Source organism: Antechinus flavipes, chromosome 3 (assembly GCF_016432865.1).
Source record: "Antechinus flavipes isolate AdamAnt ecotype Samford, QLD, Australia chromosome 3, AdamAnt_v2, whole genome shotgun sequence".
NCBI classification, from domain to species: domain Eukaryota; kingdom Metazoa; phylum Chordata; class Mammalia; order Dasyuromorphia; family Dasyuridae; genus Antechinus; species Antechinus flavipes.
The window spans coordinates 515,522,486-515,538,579 of record NC_067400.1 but is presented as its reverse complement, the minus strand read 5'-3'; the positions used below and the strand labels follow the sequence as shown (position 1 = coordinate 515,538,579).

Here is a 16,094-nt window from a genome sequence, read left to right as displayed (position 1 = left end):
AGACCCAGTGACCAGCCCAAGATCACACAAGTTCAAGGAAGCAGAGCCAAGAATAATCCAGTTTTCTTTCCTCTGTCCCCTACCTCCCTACCCTGTGACAATACCTGGGGTTTCTTAGATATAGACTGCGACTCTGCATCCTGTAACCTGAGCTCTGCACAGACAGGGCTGTGGTTTGCTCTTCAGAGGCTTCCAGCTTCCTGCTCCACCTGGGGCCAGGTAGCATTCAGTCTCACGTGTATCCTCTCCCCACCCCAGAAGGCATTAGGTGAGGGGAGTCCTGCCAACCCCTCCTCCTAGTTGGGTTGGGTTTTTTGGTTGTTGTTCTCCCTCCCCTCCTTCTCCCCCAATCTCAGATGAGAGTGGGTAGGGTGGAAATTGCCACTGCTTTCATCCCTGGAGATCCTCTTCCTCACACCTCTCCTCTCTGACCTCCACACAGGCAGCAGCCCCGAGGACATGGACAGACTCTATTTTGGTAAGTCAAATACAGAGCCTTGATCTTTTCAGGTTAGGAGATCCTTCATCCTTCGGTGCAATCCTGTGGGTGAGATTCCTAGGATTTTGGGCAACGGCATGAAGAACAAGAATGGAATAAAAAGGCATTTATTTCATATCATCTAGTTATCTGGATGAGAATGGGATTAAGAGTCCCAAGGTCTGTGTCCTAATTCTGTTTCCATGATTTTCTGGCTATGATTAGATATTCACTAACTCTTTTTCAATTTTTTTCATTCACTTTTTTATTATTATTTTTTTGTTCACTCAATTCCAAGATTTAGACCTAGAAGGAGCCTCTGGATTAACTACTCCAACTCCTTTATTTTAGAGATGAAGAAATTGAGATTGAGAGGCATATGCTGACCACCTCTGGCTGCACAGGTGAAGTCAGTAACAGAGCCAGGATTTGAACTAGCAATGGCTTTCTCTCCTACACAGTGCTTAGGGCACTGGGTTGTTGGGGGAATCCCTAGAGATCATGTAAGTGAAATTACTTTGAGAACTATAGAAAGAAAGGTAGACGTGTTGAATCATTGTTCATGTATTAGTGTAAAGAAGCCTGAGGATCTGGGGTCCAATCTACTACTTACTACCTGTGTGATAGTGGCAAAATACCTTTCTCTGAGTCGCAGTTTCTTCTTAAAAAAAAAAATAGAGGGGAAAGGGGTGCTGACCTGGAAAGTTTTAAGGGTTCTTCCAGCTTGACATTTATTGTATGATAGGAAAACAACAGGGTATGTTGGAAAGAACCTTGAACTTGGATTCAGGAGACCCAGATTCATGCTCTATTTCTACTAATCAGGACGGTGACCTTGGCAAAATGAATTCACTTCTCTACCCTGTTTTCTCATCTGTAATGTTGTGGACATCAAGCAAGATAATGTGCCAAGTCAGCCAGTGAATGCAAACCTTTACCTTTCTGCCTTTTCTCCCCTTCCACGCCTATCTTTTACCAAAGGGGAAAGGGGAAGGAAGAGGGATCTAGGTCATATTGTGTTATCTTACAGCTAGTGTTCAACACCTGGCTAATATCCCCCAATGTAAATGAAACACAAGAGCACAATTCCTCCCCTGCCCTGCCCCTCTTTCTTCCAAAAGGTGATTCCTGCATTTGACAGGTCCCTGGGAACAGAGACAAAGGCGGCCTGGTACTCCCCGACCCCTGACTCGCTCCTTGATCTCTGAACATGAGAAGTGACTGAGCCCTGGCGTGGGGGCCAGGTGGCTGACTTGGGAGAGGGGGATGATGGCTCTCCACCCCTACCCCAGAGTCCCCTAGTGTTTCTCAGCCTTTGTCCAAAGTTCCAGCTGTGGCTTGTTCACCGGACAGAATGACGCCGTGACTAAGGCCCGCAGCTCGGAGCGTTGGAAATTTCCTTTGGAGGGATGCGTATAGTACATCCTTCTCAAATTCCTCCTCTTCATCCCCCCGTGCAGTGCAGACACGCACATCCCAGTCCCACTCCCTTGCTCCCTACATTGGGACTGTATCCCAAGCCCTCATCACTTTCCCAGAGCCTTGGAGGGCTCTTCTCCTCCACCCACCCCCAGCCTGCCCAGAGCTCTCCTTGTGACCAGGGTAAATATTATCCTGGCGTTGTTAATGTTTAATGCCCCCCTTCCAGCCCCACAGTCTTACCTTCCCTCCCACCCACCCACCCCAGACACACTCCTAAAGCGGGCAGCCACCAAGAAGACACAGCCAGCCCAATGTCAGGGATGATGATGGCCAAAAGTAAGTGTGTGGGGCGTGGATGTACGGGCGTACGCGGGTGTGTGTGTGAGAGGGAGATTTCTTCCCCTCTGGAGCTTTCCTGGGAAGAAAGCAGAGCCAGATTTGGGAAAAGTGGGCAGGGAAAGGCAGTCTGTTTCCCCTCATGATGCTCCCTTATATTATATCCCGAAGAGAGAGTCTTTTGCTGCCCAGAGCCAAGGCCCTGATGGAGAAAGACTGGGCTCAAGCAGAGAACTGGACCAAGGTCCAGGCTGCGTAGTCCCAAGCCAGGCCCATCTCTCCAGGGCCCCGGTGGGGGAATCAGGGAAGGCTAGCTTCAGGAAAGGGATTTAGGCCAAAGGGAGGCTTGTTTCTCCCCCTCCCAGTCTTATTCTAGACCCTTGCTATTGCAAGGGGGTGGGACTAGGAAGCAGGGGTCTGGGTTTTTTCCTTGACTCCTAAAGACTAAGTGCCCCTGACCTCCCTTTACTTTAGGCTCTTCTCAGGAAGAAAGAACTCATCTCCCTTTAATTCCTGCCCACTTAAAGGGCAAGGCTGGCCCTGCTCAGGAGCCACTCCCTGAAGGGCTCGCACCACACGGTGCATTTTTATAGCTGCCAAGGCTGCTTTCTGGTGCCCAAGGTGCCGGGGGATGTGCCCGTGTGAGGAGGCTCCCCGGCCAAGGACATCCGACACTCGTGTCACTGTGGGCTGCCCTGGGTCCGAGGGCCTGGGACATGCCTTGGGGGCAGACATCCCACCACACAGCTTACTAACGGACCCCCCAAAACTGGGTCTAGGTTATAGAGACCTACCTAACAGTGTTCAGGGGCAGCCAGGTGGCACACGGGGAGAGCACCAGGTTTGGAAACTCATCTTCCTGAGTTCAAATCCATCCTTAGACACTTACTGGCTGTGTCACTTCACCCTGTTTGCCTCAGTTTCCTCATCTGTAAAATGAACTGAAGAAGGAAATAGCAAACTCTTTCATTATTTCTGCCCAAGAAAACCCCCAATAAGATAGACTTACAAAAACTTGGACACACATGAAAAGACTGAACACCAATAACAGGATATTGTGAAAATTAAAATGAGATAATTATGAAAAGCGCTTTGCAAACCTTGACGTTTTATCTAAACGCCAGCTCTGGTATTCAGTGAGAGCCATCACCGTGTTTGGCTTGGTGAAGAGGCCACAGGGCAAGACAAGGTGACCTGTTCCTAGGGCAGGGACGCCATGACGGCCTAGAAAGGGGCTGACTGGAGTCCCAGGGCCTGGGTTCCAAACGCAGCCCTGCAGCCGAAGAGTTGTGTGAGCCTGAATAAGTCATTTCAATTGTCATTTCCTTCCCACCCAGATTCTCCCCCGGTTTCAAAGGCTGTGTCAGTGACATGACGGTTCCTTGTTTGCTCTGCATTCTGACCCTTACAATGATTCCTGTGTTAGCCCCTCTGCAGCAGTCTCTCCTCGCCCCGTCCCTTCTGATCACAATGTGTCCTATGTTCTCCAGACCGAATGTATTTCCTCCTTTGTAAATGGAGGATGGTCCAGCCTGTTCCTTTCTAGCTCAGGCCCCTCCTGTCTCTGGGTTTCTATTAAGAAAACTTTTATCCCGTCTTTTTAAAAAATGTTTTGTGAGGCAGGGAGAAGAGAAGAATTGAAAGCTTTCTCAAACCAAGTCATCAGGGATCCCCAGAGACACAGCATGCTCTGTATATTTCAGTTTCTTGTTCCATTTTTTGCTGCTGGGTTTCTAATGGCTTTACATTTGAGCCAAGACATACCCCCCAACGTTCATCCTCCCCTAATCCATCTGCAGTTTACTTACTACACCCTACTTTGTTCTCTGTAATAACAAGGAAATTTTTGCTTTTTCAAGCTAAAACCTAGAAGAGCCGCGTTGGAATGATGAGCCTTTTAAAGGGAAGGGCACACACAAGGTCACCCAGCAGGTAGATGGCAGAGCTGGGCTGCAAACTGCTGTCCCCACCAGGCCCAGTCTCTTCTTCCTCAGGTGGACCTTCTTAACTTCATTAATTATGTTTTCCACTGCCCATGGCGTACCTGTTGTGGTGAGGGAAGAAAGCCTAGGAGTCCTGGCTAGGGCTGGTCTGGTCCCGGCTGGTCCTCAAAGGTTTCTTCTTCCGCTCTTTCTCTTTTCCCAGGTGGTGGTCCCAAGGGGGACGATGACAGATTCACCTATGGTAAGCCCTATTGTAGCACCCTATCCTAGACCCCCTCCCCATATTATCCTCCCCTTATTCAGAGGCTGCTGCAATGGTTCCTGGAGAGGTGGGGTGAGGGGTGGATGGGGGCTGGGGACCACTGGCACATCCGGCTTGTCAAACTTCTCTACTAAGGGAGCAGTCCTATTTACCTTTCCTGGAGCTGTCCGGTCCCCCCTCAGCCGACCCCAAGGCTAACTCACCTCCCCCAGATCACAATCCTCTTCTTTTTCCCCTCCCTGAGACTATGACACCGTCCGAAACGGAGGCCTGATTTTTGCTGGCTTGGCATTCATCGTGGGGCTGATCATCATCCTAGGTAAGTGGGGTTTGGCCAACTGGGGGGAAGGGAGAGAAAGGAAGAGTCAGATCCAGCTGCATGGAGAGCATAAGATGACCACACAGCTAGTAAGAATAAAGGCATTCTCAGGGAGTGGAGAGAGACCCCATCAGCAGTGGGGGCCAGGAAGAGAGAAATTACTAAAAGCTAGTCGTGACACTTTTAAAACAAATTATAGCTTTATATTTTCAAAATACATACAAAGATAGTTTTCAATATTCACCTTTGCAAAAACCTGTTCCAAGTCTTTCTCCCTCACTTACCTTCCACCTCCTCCTCTAGATAGCAAGTAATTCAATATATATTAAACATGTACAGTTCTTCTATACATATTTCCACAATTATCATGCTGCACAAGAAAAATCAGAACAAAAAGGAAAAAAATGAGAAAGAAAAAACAAGCAAACAACAACAATTAAAAAAGGTGCAAATACTATGCTGTGATTCACATTGAGTTTTCATAGTTTCTCTCTGGTGCAGATGGATCTCTCCCTCACAAGACCATTGGAACTGGCCTGAATCAAACCACTGTTTGTTTGTTTTTTTGTTTTTTTTTTGTTTGTTTTATAGCTTTTTATTTACAAGATATATGCATGGGTAATTTTTCAGCATTGGCAATTGCCAAACCTTTTGTTCCAATTTTTCCCCTCCTTCCCCCCATTCGCTCCCCAAGATGGCAGGTTGACCAATACATGTTAAATATGTTAGAGTATAAGTTAAATACTATATCTATCCAAACAGTGATTTTGCTGTACAAAAAGAATTGGGTTTTGAAATAGCGTACAATTAGCCTGTGAAGGAAATCAAAAATGCAGGTGGACAAAGATAGAGGGATTGGGAATTCTATGTAATGGTTCATAGTCATCTCCCAGAGTTCTTTCACTGGGTATAGCTGGTTCAGTTCATTACTGCTCTATTGGCACTGATTTGATTATCTCATTGTTGAAGATGGCCAGGTCCATCAGAATTGATCATCTTATAGTATTGTTGAAGTATATAATGATCTCCTGGTCCTGCTCATTTCACTCAGCATCAGTTCATGTCAGTCTCTCCAAGCCTCTCTGAAATCATCCTGCTGGTCATTTCTTACAAAACAATAATATGCCATACCATTCATATACTATAACTTATTCAGCCATTCTCCAACTGATAGGCCACGCAGTTGCCAGTTTCTATAAAAAGGGCTGTTACAAACATTTTTGCACATGGGGGTCCTTTTCCCTTTTTGATAACATCTTTGTGATACACACTCAGTAGAAAAACTGCTGGATCAAAGGATATACAAAATTTTATAGCCCTTTGAACATAGTGCCAAAATGCTCTCCAGAATGATTGGATGAGTTCACAACTCCACCAACAATGTATTAGTATCCCAATTTTCCCAATCCCCTCCAGCATTTATCATTATCTTTTCCTGTGTGACACATGTTTAATCTATATTGGACTATTTGCTGTCTAGGGAAAGGGAAGGAGAGAATGAAGGGAGAAAAATTTGGGACACAAGGTTTTGCAATGGTAAAATTTGAAATCTATCTTTGCATGTATTTTGAAAAATAAAAGCTATTAGTAGATAAAAATGAAACTAGTAGTGACAACAGAGTTTCTGACTGCCCCATAGTCCCTCCATCAGAGTCTTGGGCAACAAAAATCCCTAAATTTAGAATCAGATAGCTTGATTTCAAATCCCAATTGTCTCTATTACTTGTATTACTTGTGTGACCTTAAGTAAGTGATTTTTTTGCTATTTACCTTAATTTCCTCTCCAGAGATATGAAAAAGCTAAAGTAGAGGCAGAGGATGTGGGTTTAAATGATGACTCTGCTATTTACAATTCTTGTGACCTCGAACAAGTCATTTAGCTTGCTGCACTTGAGTTTCCTCATTCATAAAATGAGGCAGTTGAACTAAACGAATGCCAAATTATCTCACAATTTAAAATCCTGAGATCTAATGAGTTCTAAGGTCTCTTTTTTCTTTTCTTTTTTTTTTTTAGTAATAATATATTTTTTTAATTTTTCAAAATACAAGCAAAGATAGCTTTGACATTCACCCCTGCAAAACTTTGTGTTCCAAATTTTTCTCCCTCCCTTTCCCCTACTCTCTCTCTCACAGACAACAAGCAATCCAACACAGTTTACACATGTGCTTGACTTACACTGCTTGACTTTGAGTTTTCAAATCTACCTTCAAGTTGGCCTCTGGGCCCATTCAAAACCCTTTTGGAGCTGTGGCTCTGCCCTTCATTTCTCTGAGGATAGGAAGGCTAGTTTGTCTGTCAGAGTTGGAGCCAAGGCCTACGTAGGGCTAGGGAAATTACTGAGACAAAAATGTAGAGAAATGAGAGATTTCTTGCCTTCCAGTAGGCCTTAGCCTTCCACCTCATACCCAGGCATGGTGAAGGGAAGTTCTTTACCCAAGATCATAAAGCTGGCTTGTGGCAAAGCCCAAGATTTGGACATGGGTCTGGAGGTCCAAATTGATTATAGTTTTTGTTTGTTTTTTCCTCTGCACCACACATTACCTCCATGGCATACAATGATTGATTGAAGATCTGCATCATATTAAAATATGATTTTAGGGAGGGGAGGAGGGTGAAGGAAAGGGAGAGTAGAATAGGAGAGAAGTAGGTTTTTCTTGAGGGCAAAAGTTAATGAAAATAAATCTTGTCTGTCTTCAAAGGCAAAAGACTTCGCTGTGGGGGCAAGAAGAAACGCCGGTAAGTTTCTGAACAAGTTTGGGTTGAGGAGAAGGGAAGAGAGGAAATCCCCAATTAGAGCCACAGAGATGTAGAATCTTAGCATCAGAATCATTTAGTTTACAAGGGATTAGATATAGTCCAGTCCAATCTCTTATTTTCCAGATGAGGAAACTGAGGCTGGCAAACAAGGTCTTCCATATTTGTGCCATTCACCTTCCCCGCCTAGCTTCCCCTTTTCTCCTCTCTCTTGTCCCTTCTACCTAACATGGCTTAACAAAGGACTTTTCTTTCCTCTCCCCTCCATAGGCAAATCAATGAAGATGAACTTTAACTCCAGGTAGGTGTCAAGAGGGTGAAATTAGAGAGTGGGGAGGGATGGAGAATTCAGGAATTGTTCTCCATGTTGTTAAAGAACCAAAGCAGAAATAAAGCAGAAAAACTTGAGGCTTAAATTTAAAAAACCCACACAAAAACAAAACTTAAAAATAGAATAATTAGTCAATTAGATTTTAAAGTGTCTATTATGTGCCCAGCCCTGGGCTAAAACCCTTGTTACTGCTGTCTCAAAGTCCATTGATATGGGATTCTCTCCTTATTGGTGCAATGAAGATTAAGTCATCAAAGTATCATCTCATCCAGAAGGAGAGTCCCATATTTTCATCTTCACCAATAAGAAGAGAGTCCCATATCTTCTTCTTCACTAATAAGAGTCCCATACCTTCATCTCTACCAATAAGGAGAGAATCCTATACTTTCATCTCCACCAATAAAGAAAGACTTCCATATTTTTTCTCCACCAATAAGGAAGGAGTCAAATGCCAATAAGAAAGGCTTCATCTCCACCAATAAGGAAAGAGTCCCATACCTTCATCCACCAATAAGGAAGACCCCCATATTCCATCTTTCCCAATAAGGAAAGCATCCCATATCTTCATCTCCACCAATAAGAAAAGAGTCTCATACTTCATCTCCACCAATAAGGAGAGAGTCCCATACTTTCATCTTCACCAATAAGAAGAATCCCAAACCTTCATCTCCACCAATAAGGAGAGAGTCCCATACTTTCACCTCCACCAATAAGGAAAGAGTCCCATATTTCATCTCCACCAATAAGGACAGAATCCCATACCTTCATCTCCACCAATAAGTAGAGAGTCCTATACCTTCATCTCCACCAATAAGGAAAGAGTCCCATACTTTCATCTTCACCAATAAGAAGAATCCCAAACCTTCATCTCCACCAATAAGGAGAGAGTCCCATACTTTCACCTCCACCAATAAGGAAAGATTCCCATATTTAATCTCCACCAATAAGGAGAGAGTACCATACCTTCATCTTCACCAATAAGAAGAAAGTCCCATACCTTCATTTCCACCAATAAGGAGAGAGTTCCATACTTTCATTTTCACCAATAAGAAAAGTCTCATACCTTCATCTCCTCCAATAAGGAAAGACTCCCATATTTCATTTTCACCAATAAGGAGAGAATCCCATATCTTTATCTCCACCAATAAGAAAAGAGTTCCATACTTTCATCTCCACCAATAAGAAGAAAGTCCCATACCTTCATTTCCACCAATAAGGAGAGAGTTCCATACTTTCATTTTCACCAATAAGAAAAGTCTCATACCTTCATCTCCTCCAATAAGGAAAGACTCCCATATTTCATTTTCACCAATAAGGAGAGAGTTCCATATCTTCATCTCCACCAATAAGAAAAGAGTTCCATACTTTCATCTTCACCAATAAGAAGAGTCCCATACCTTCATCTCCACCAATAAGGAAAGACTCCCATATTTCATCTTCACCAATAAGGAGAGAGTCCCATACTTCATCTCCACCAATAAGGAGAGAGTCCCATATTTCATCTCCACCAATAAGGAGAGAGTCCCATATCTTCATCTCCACCAATAAGAAAAGAGTTCCATACTTTCATCTTCACCAATAAGAAGAGTCTCATACCTTCATCTCCTCCAATAAGGAAAGACTCCCATATTTCATTTTCACCAATAAGGAGAGAATCCCATATCTTCATCTCCACCAATAAGAAAAGAGTTCCATACTTTCATCTCCACCAATAAGGAAAGACTCCCATATTTCATTTTCACCAATAAGGAGAGAGTTCCATATCTTCATCTCCACCAATAAGAAAAGAGTTCCATACTTTCATCTTCACCAATAAGAAGAGTCCCATACCTTCATCTCCACCAATAAGGAAAGACTCCCATATTTCATCTTCACCAATAAGGAGAGAGTCCCATACTTCATCTCCACCAATAAGGAGAGAGTCCCATATTTCATCTCCACCAATAAGGAGAGAGTCCCATATCTTCATCTCCACCAATAAGAAAAGAGTTCCATACTTTCATCTCCACCAATAAGAAAAGACTCCCATATTTCATCTTCACCAATAAGAAGAGTCCCATACCTACATTTCCACCAATAAGGAGAAAGTCCCATACCTTCTCCACCAATAAAAAGAATCCCATATTTTCACCTCTACCAATTTAAAGAGTCCAATACCTTCATCTCCACCAATAAGGAAAGAGTCCCATATTTCATCTTCACCAATAAGAAGAGTCCCATACCTATATTTCCACCAATAAGGAGAAAGTCCCATATCTTCTCCACCAATAAAAAAAGTCCCATATTTTCACCTCCACCAATTTAAAGAGTCCAATACCTTCATCTCCACCAATAAGGAGAGAGTCCCATGTCAATGAAAACTTTATTTCTACCAAGAAGGAGAGAGTCCTATCTCAATGCACTTTGGGGCAGGAGGAGTTACACCGTAGAGTGGTCTAGAATGGGAAACTACAGACGTAGCTGTAGTTCTTCTAGAATTAAAGATACCTTTATTTAATCATTCCCTGCTGTTACCTTTATCTAGGGCTTCACTGTCACTATTGCAAGAACCTCTTAACTTGTTTACTTGCCTCCAAATCTTTTCTTGGTTATTGAGTGAATGGACAGTGATAATAAGAATTATTTTTTTTACATGATTAATAATTATTATTCACAGACATGAAATGTTCAGTTGTTTTTCAGTCATGTTTGACTCTTCATGATCCCATTTGGGTTTTCTTGGCAGAGAAACCAAAATGATTTTCTGTTTCTTCTCTAGCTCATTTTACAGTTGAGGAAACTGAGGCAAACAGGTCAGATAGTAAGTGTCTGTGGCCAGATTTGAACTCACAAAGATGAATCTTCTGACTCCAGGCCTAGTGCTCTATCCACTGCACTACCTACCTGCCCTCCTTTATTTAAAGTTTACAAAGTACTTTCTAGATATAGCAGAAAGAATTGTCCTTGGAATTGAGGTAGCTAGACTCCAGTGTCATCTTAATAGCTGTGTAATTATGACTAGCCCATAATTGACTGAGCCTCAGTTTCCTCATCTGTAAAATGGGGATAATAATGGTTGTCATTCTACCTCATGGAGTTTATTTTGAGGAAAGGGCTATGTAGTCAGTTATTCTAACCAGAACCCTGTGGAATTCATTGTGAAAATATTTTTGCTTATGTGTAAGTATTTCTTCAACTGAGGAAACTCCCTGTCTCCCCCACTAATCAACAGGCATCCCTTCACCAAAGGGGCAAATTGATACCAAAGAAAGAAGCCAGGAGTTCCATTATGATTATATAAGTAGTTTAATAATCACATGGGTTACTTACGAAGAGGCCGTCTGGAGCCGCTGTCAGATGATTCAATGGATCCCTGATTCCTGCCATGCTGTCTAAGTTGTCAGCAAGACTATTCAGTGGATCCTCACAAAGACCCCCAAAAGGGGTCTGTGGGATCATGACTTGTATGAAACAGACAAATGTCAGCTCTGAGCCTTGACACTTTATACCAAAGATGCCATCCTGGGTTTAGTGACCTAGGATGTTTGGGAAGGAGGAACTAATTCAAAGAGCGTTGCGACGTTAAAAACAAACGCACACCGTCTGATTTAAATGTCTCCGTGAAGAATAACATTTTGTATGCATCTAATATTCTATGAAGAGCCTCCTTCACAACAGTCCTGAGAATCATCCTGAGATGTTGAAGGCTATAGCAATGGAACTATACCCACCCAAGACACATCCTATTATACTGAAAAACTTTGCCTACATGGCCAGCAACGAACAGGATAGTCATGGTTCAGTGATTAAAAGGCTCAACCACAGAGGGCTGACTCCCAGGGATAATTGGTTTTTGACCACAGTAACTCAAGAAACTCTACATGTCATAAAGCATGAAGGTACTGGAGTCTGAGGCAGGACAGCTCTGTCAAGTATTTAAGGATATACGATGTATTTGTGCACCCGAACATACATGTGCATATATACATATATGTACACATATAATAAATGCCTATTCATACTTATGCATATGTATTTATATGTGTATATATAATACATATCTGTGCATGTGTATGTACTTGTGGGTACATGTAATACCTATTTAGAAATGTCCTGAGTGGAAAAAAAATCACTCCCTCAAATTCTCTTAGAGCACTTTGGCCGGATCCCTTCTTTGCCCCTCCTTTCCCATTCCTTATTTTGTATAATATTGTTCTGCCTCTTTGCCATCCTCCACTAGTTTTTGTAAGGCCCTTCCTTGAAGGCAAACTCCATGACTTTCTTCTCCGTGTCTTCCCTGGTATCTAGCATAGAACTGAATTGCATTGAATAAACCTGAAACAATCTGAAAACAGCTCTGATGGGCCTTGGAGGCTTGAGGACAGGGATGAACACTGAGGTTAATAATACCAAAAATGCTGACTACACACATCTCCAAACAAGAAGACCACAGTCTCTGGGTCTGACAGAGGATGTCCTGTGTTCTCCATCCATTAGTTTTAAGTGTGACCATGACAATGAATGAACTGAATGTAATAACCAGAGCGCTGATCACACAGAGTACATCTCTGGGGCACTTTTGTTTTTATCAAAGCCCTTTCAGGTACATTATGTGCCATTTAATTGTGATACACATTTCTATAGTGCTTTGAGGCAGGCAAGCCATTTGCCTCATGAAATAACCTTGAGAGACTGAGGGGTTGATTTACTCAGGCTCATGAAGCTACTAAGAGTTTAAGATAGGATTCAAGCAAGATATCCTGACCTCAAATCCCAAACTTCCTCCATATGCTGTCTCTTATTTTCATCCTCACAATGTTCCTATGCAGTAGATATTATTAGTATTTCCACTCTATGGATAAAGAAACCAAGACATGGAGATTTACTGAAGGTCACAAATATATCTAATGACAAAACCTACACCTTCAGCTCATAGCTCTCCCTTCACTGCTCCAGGGAGCACCTCTGGTCTGGAACATTCTGATTTTGGGGGGAACTTGGATTCTCACTAAAAGGATTCTAAAGGGAAGTGGAAATACTACAAGTAGGTGAGCTGAATAGTAATAATTTACATTTATTGAAGCCCATTGAAGAGGCATCTGGTGGAAGTGGATCTCTTCGATAAAGAGAGCTAATTCAGTTTTAATTGATCAAGGATGGACAGAAGCAGCTACACCCAAAGAAAGAACACGGAAATGAATGTAAACTGTTTGCATTTTTGTTTTTCTTCCCGGGTTATTTCTACCTTCTGAATCCAATTCTCCCTGTGCAACAAGAGAACTGTTCGGTTCTACACACATATATTGTATCTAGGATATACTGTAACCTATTCAACATGTAAAGGACTGCTTGCCATCTGAGGGAGGGGGGGGGAGGGAGGGAGGGGAAAAATCGGAACAGAAGTGAGTGCAAGGGATCATGCTGTAAAAAATTACCCTGGCATGCGTTCTATCAATAAAAAGTTATTTAAAAAAAAAAAAAAAGAGGCATCTGGGTGGCTCGAGCAGTGGGCTTGGACTCTGGAAGACCTGAATTTAAATGTGACCTCAGATATTCACTAGCATTGTGGCTCTGGTTAAGTCATTTAACCTGTTTGCTTTGATCTACTGGAGAAAGAAATGGCAAACCACTCCATTATCCTTGCCAAGAACCCCCATAGCCAATACTGACATGCTAAGGTCCAGGGAGTCACAAAGAGTGGGACATCAATGAGCAAGGAACAACAACAAAGCCCATTTAAGTTTGCAAACTGCTTTCCACACAACTCCATGAGGTAGGTAGTGCAAATATTTTTCCAATTTTCCATATGATAAAAATTGAAGTTTTGAGAAGTGAAATCAATTTGTTCATGAAATTGTCTTGAGTCAGAATTTGAATCCAAGTCTTAAGATCCTAAGTCCAGGGAATTTTTACTCCATAGCTTCAAGGCATGAAAAAAGAATCTGGGACTCCACTATACTGCTCCACCCTGACTCTTCATTCCACAATTCACTGAGCAAAGTTTGCTGGGGAAGTTACTTTGGAAGACCTCAGAGCAGGAGGGCTGCTTTTTAGGGACCTCTGATAAATTATATTGTCTTTATCTTTTCAGGGCCAGTCACATCCACGCTTGCAGGTTCTGCAATTGGTTTCCTTTTACAAGGTTGCTGTGTCTATTCTGGAACCTGCCTCCGTGTCCTGCTATCATTTATGCCTTTGCTACTGGAACTTTCCCCCAAGGCCAAGACTGGTTTGGGCTCTGTGGTCTGCATCCCCCGTCTCCCTCCCTTCTTCCCTCCACAGCCCTCTTTGAATTAACAATAAAGCTGGCTCTTGAGAGGATGTCTTCCCTGTAGTGTTCTGAATCAGTATAAAGGGATTCTAGTACATCTGATCATAGCATCCAGAAAAGGGGCTCTTTACTTGGTGTCTGATTTTTTAAAAATATTTTGATCACTACTTCAATGTAATTGTTTTCCTTTGAATCATAAGTGTGTTTTTTTATTCTATGTGTTGAAAAACATTCTTCTGAGGAACCCGTAGGTTTCTTCAGATTGCCAAAGGGATCCACAACACACACACACACACACACACACACACACACACACACACACACCTTGAAAAACTCCTACTGGAGAAGTAGGGGGATGGTTGAGATCACCTCGTGTTCATGCCATAGATGAAGAAAGATGCACAGAGAGGATGGCCTAAGGCCACACAGGTGCTACATGGCAGACCCAGGGATCTTTCCTTCAGGACAGATAGACAAGGTTAGTCAGAGACTTAAATAATTCACCATCATCCCCACTAACCTTCATGGAGCGGCCACCGTGTGCCAAGCTCTTAATAGCCACTATCTCATTTGATCCTTACAACAACCCTGGGAGATAGTGCTATATTTAGCCCGTTTTACAGAAGAAAAAACTGAGACAAATAGGCTAGCCCTAGTGGGTCTTCCGGATGACAGGATGGTGTTCGGGTCACTGTGCCGTGTAGTTAATTCTCAGTGATGTACTGGGATTAGAAGGCACCTCGTCCCACCTCCTCAGTTTACAGACTAGCCTCTCTGAGGCTGGGAAAGATCAAGATATTTACCCAAGATTACCCAGTAGTAAGGGCCAGTCTGGCCAGGAGTCAAACAGTTCTTCTGCATCCAGATTTCGCACTTTTCCCACTAACCACACCATGCTACAATTCAAATCCACATGGAAAGGACCCAACATGCACTAGGTGCTGTGTTAATCCTGGAGATTCAAAAATGAAAACCATAGTTCTTATTTCATGACACAGAAGAAAGCCTGCAGGAATGGAGTCAGGAGAAGTTGACCCAGGTAGACTGATGGAAGAGCATAGGGGACATAGGCAAATAAGTGTAGAGTGGGTGAGGGCTGAGGAGAGTGGGGGAAGGTGCCATAAGAAGTCCTCCCACCAGGATCACCCACCCAACCCTAGAGCACAAGGGACTCCCTGGGGTCATGGAGGAGCTGAGCTCTCATGTACCTGACATATGGCGCCATGTCTGGGCAAAGCCTCCATTTCCTCCCTTCTCAGTTTCCCAAGTCCCAGTGAGTCTACCTGATCCAGGAGTACCTGGCGGATGACTGAGACAACTGCATCCTCTGGTGGCTAAGAGTTTGGCTTGGATTAAGGATTGAGAATAAACCCCTTTTTGTTGTGGGATATTTCTACCCCTCTCTATCTCTCCTCTGCATTCTCCAGTCTTCCCCTGTTCCTGTCTCTCCCCACCAAACCCTAAAGTAAGCCAGGTAGTCAAAGGGAGTGATGTAAGTGAGATAATATTTGTAAAACAAAAAGTTAGATAAATGCTAATTTTCATCAACATCAATTCTCCTCCTAGTTATTGTCATCATCATTTTTAGTGTTTTCACTAAATGGCCAAAATGGAGATGAGAGATGAGACAGAGAGAAAGAAAAAAATCATTTGGTGAAGTCCAGAGAGGGAAATCATAAAGATGGAGGGGGAAGAGGGGCAGATGGAAGTAATCAGGAAAGAAGGGGGCGGAGGGAAAGATGGGGCCAGGATCCATTAAATGTACTTCAAATCAGCAAATCTTTATTTGTCATTTAGAGTACTTGCTAACGTACCTAGCTCTGTTCTGGGTCCCATAAAGGATTCAGAGATGACCTTCCTACTGTCAAGGAGTTTACAATCTACCTGGGATAACAAGGAGTTATTACACATGAGAGAAGAACAGGAGAAGGCAGTCTATGAACAATTCAGTGAGATGACCTGCAAGGACCACTCGCATTCAGGAGAAGCAAGGCGAGA

General features: G+C 43.1%; 1 protein-coding gene across 2 annotated transcripts; it reads left to right on the top strand.

Annotated features, from left to right (window-relative positions):
- The first annotated feature begins 283 nt into the window (after positions 1 to 283).
- Positions 284 to 14,146, top strand: FXYD2 (FXYD domain containing ion transport regulator 2). 2 transcript variants are annotated; one of them, XM_051987055.1, is made up of 6 exons: positions 284 to 478; positions 4,382 to 4,420; positions 4,686 to 4,760; positions 7,461 to 7,497; positions 7,786 to 7,816; positions 13,917 to 14,146. In XM_051987055.1, exons 1-5 carry the CDS (start codon positions 460 to 462, stop codon positions 7,808 to 7,810), a joined length of 195 nt encoding a protein of 64 aa, XP_051843015.1. In that variant the 5' UTR covers positions 284 to 459; the 3' UTR covers positions 7,811 to 7,816; positions 13,917 to 14,146. The 2 variants fall into 2 exon arrangements, with proteins under 2 accessions (XP_051843015.1, XP_051843014.1); XM_051987054.1 differs by lacking the exon at positions 284 to 478 and adding an exon at positions 2,150 to 2,236.
- Positions 14,147 to 16,094: the final 1,948 nt, after the last annotated feature.

Excerpts from the sequence above, each read along its gene's own strand:
- FXYD2 (XM_051987054.1), top strand. The coding sequence starts at position 2,212 with ATGTCAGGGATGATGATGGCCAAAA. Across the intron at positions 2,237-4,381 it reads AGGGATGATGATGGCCAAAA|GTGGTGGTCCCAAGGGGGAC; the intron begins GTAAGTGTGTGG and ends CTCTTTTCCCAG. Across the intron at positions 7,498-7,785 it reads GGGGGCAAGAAGAAACGCCG|GCAAATCAATGAAGATGAAC; the intron begins GTAAGTTTCTGA and ends TCCCCTCCATAG.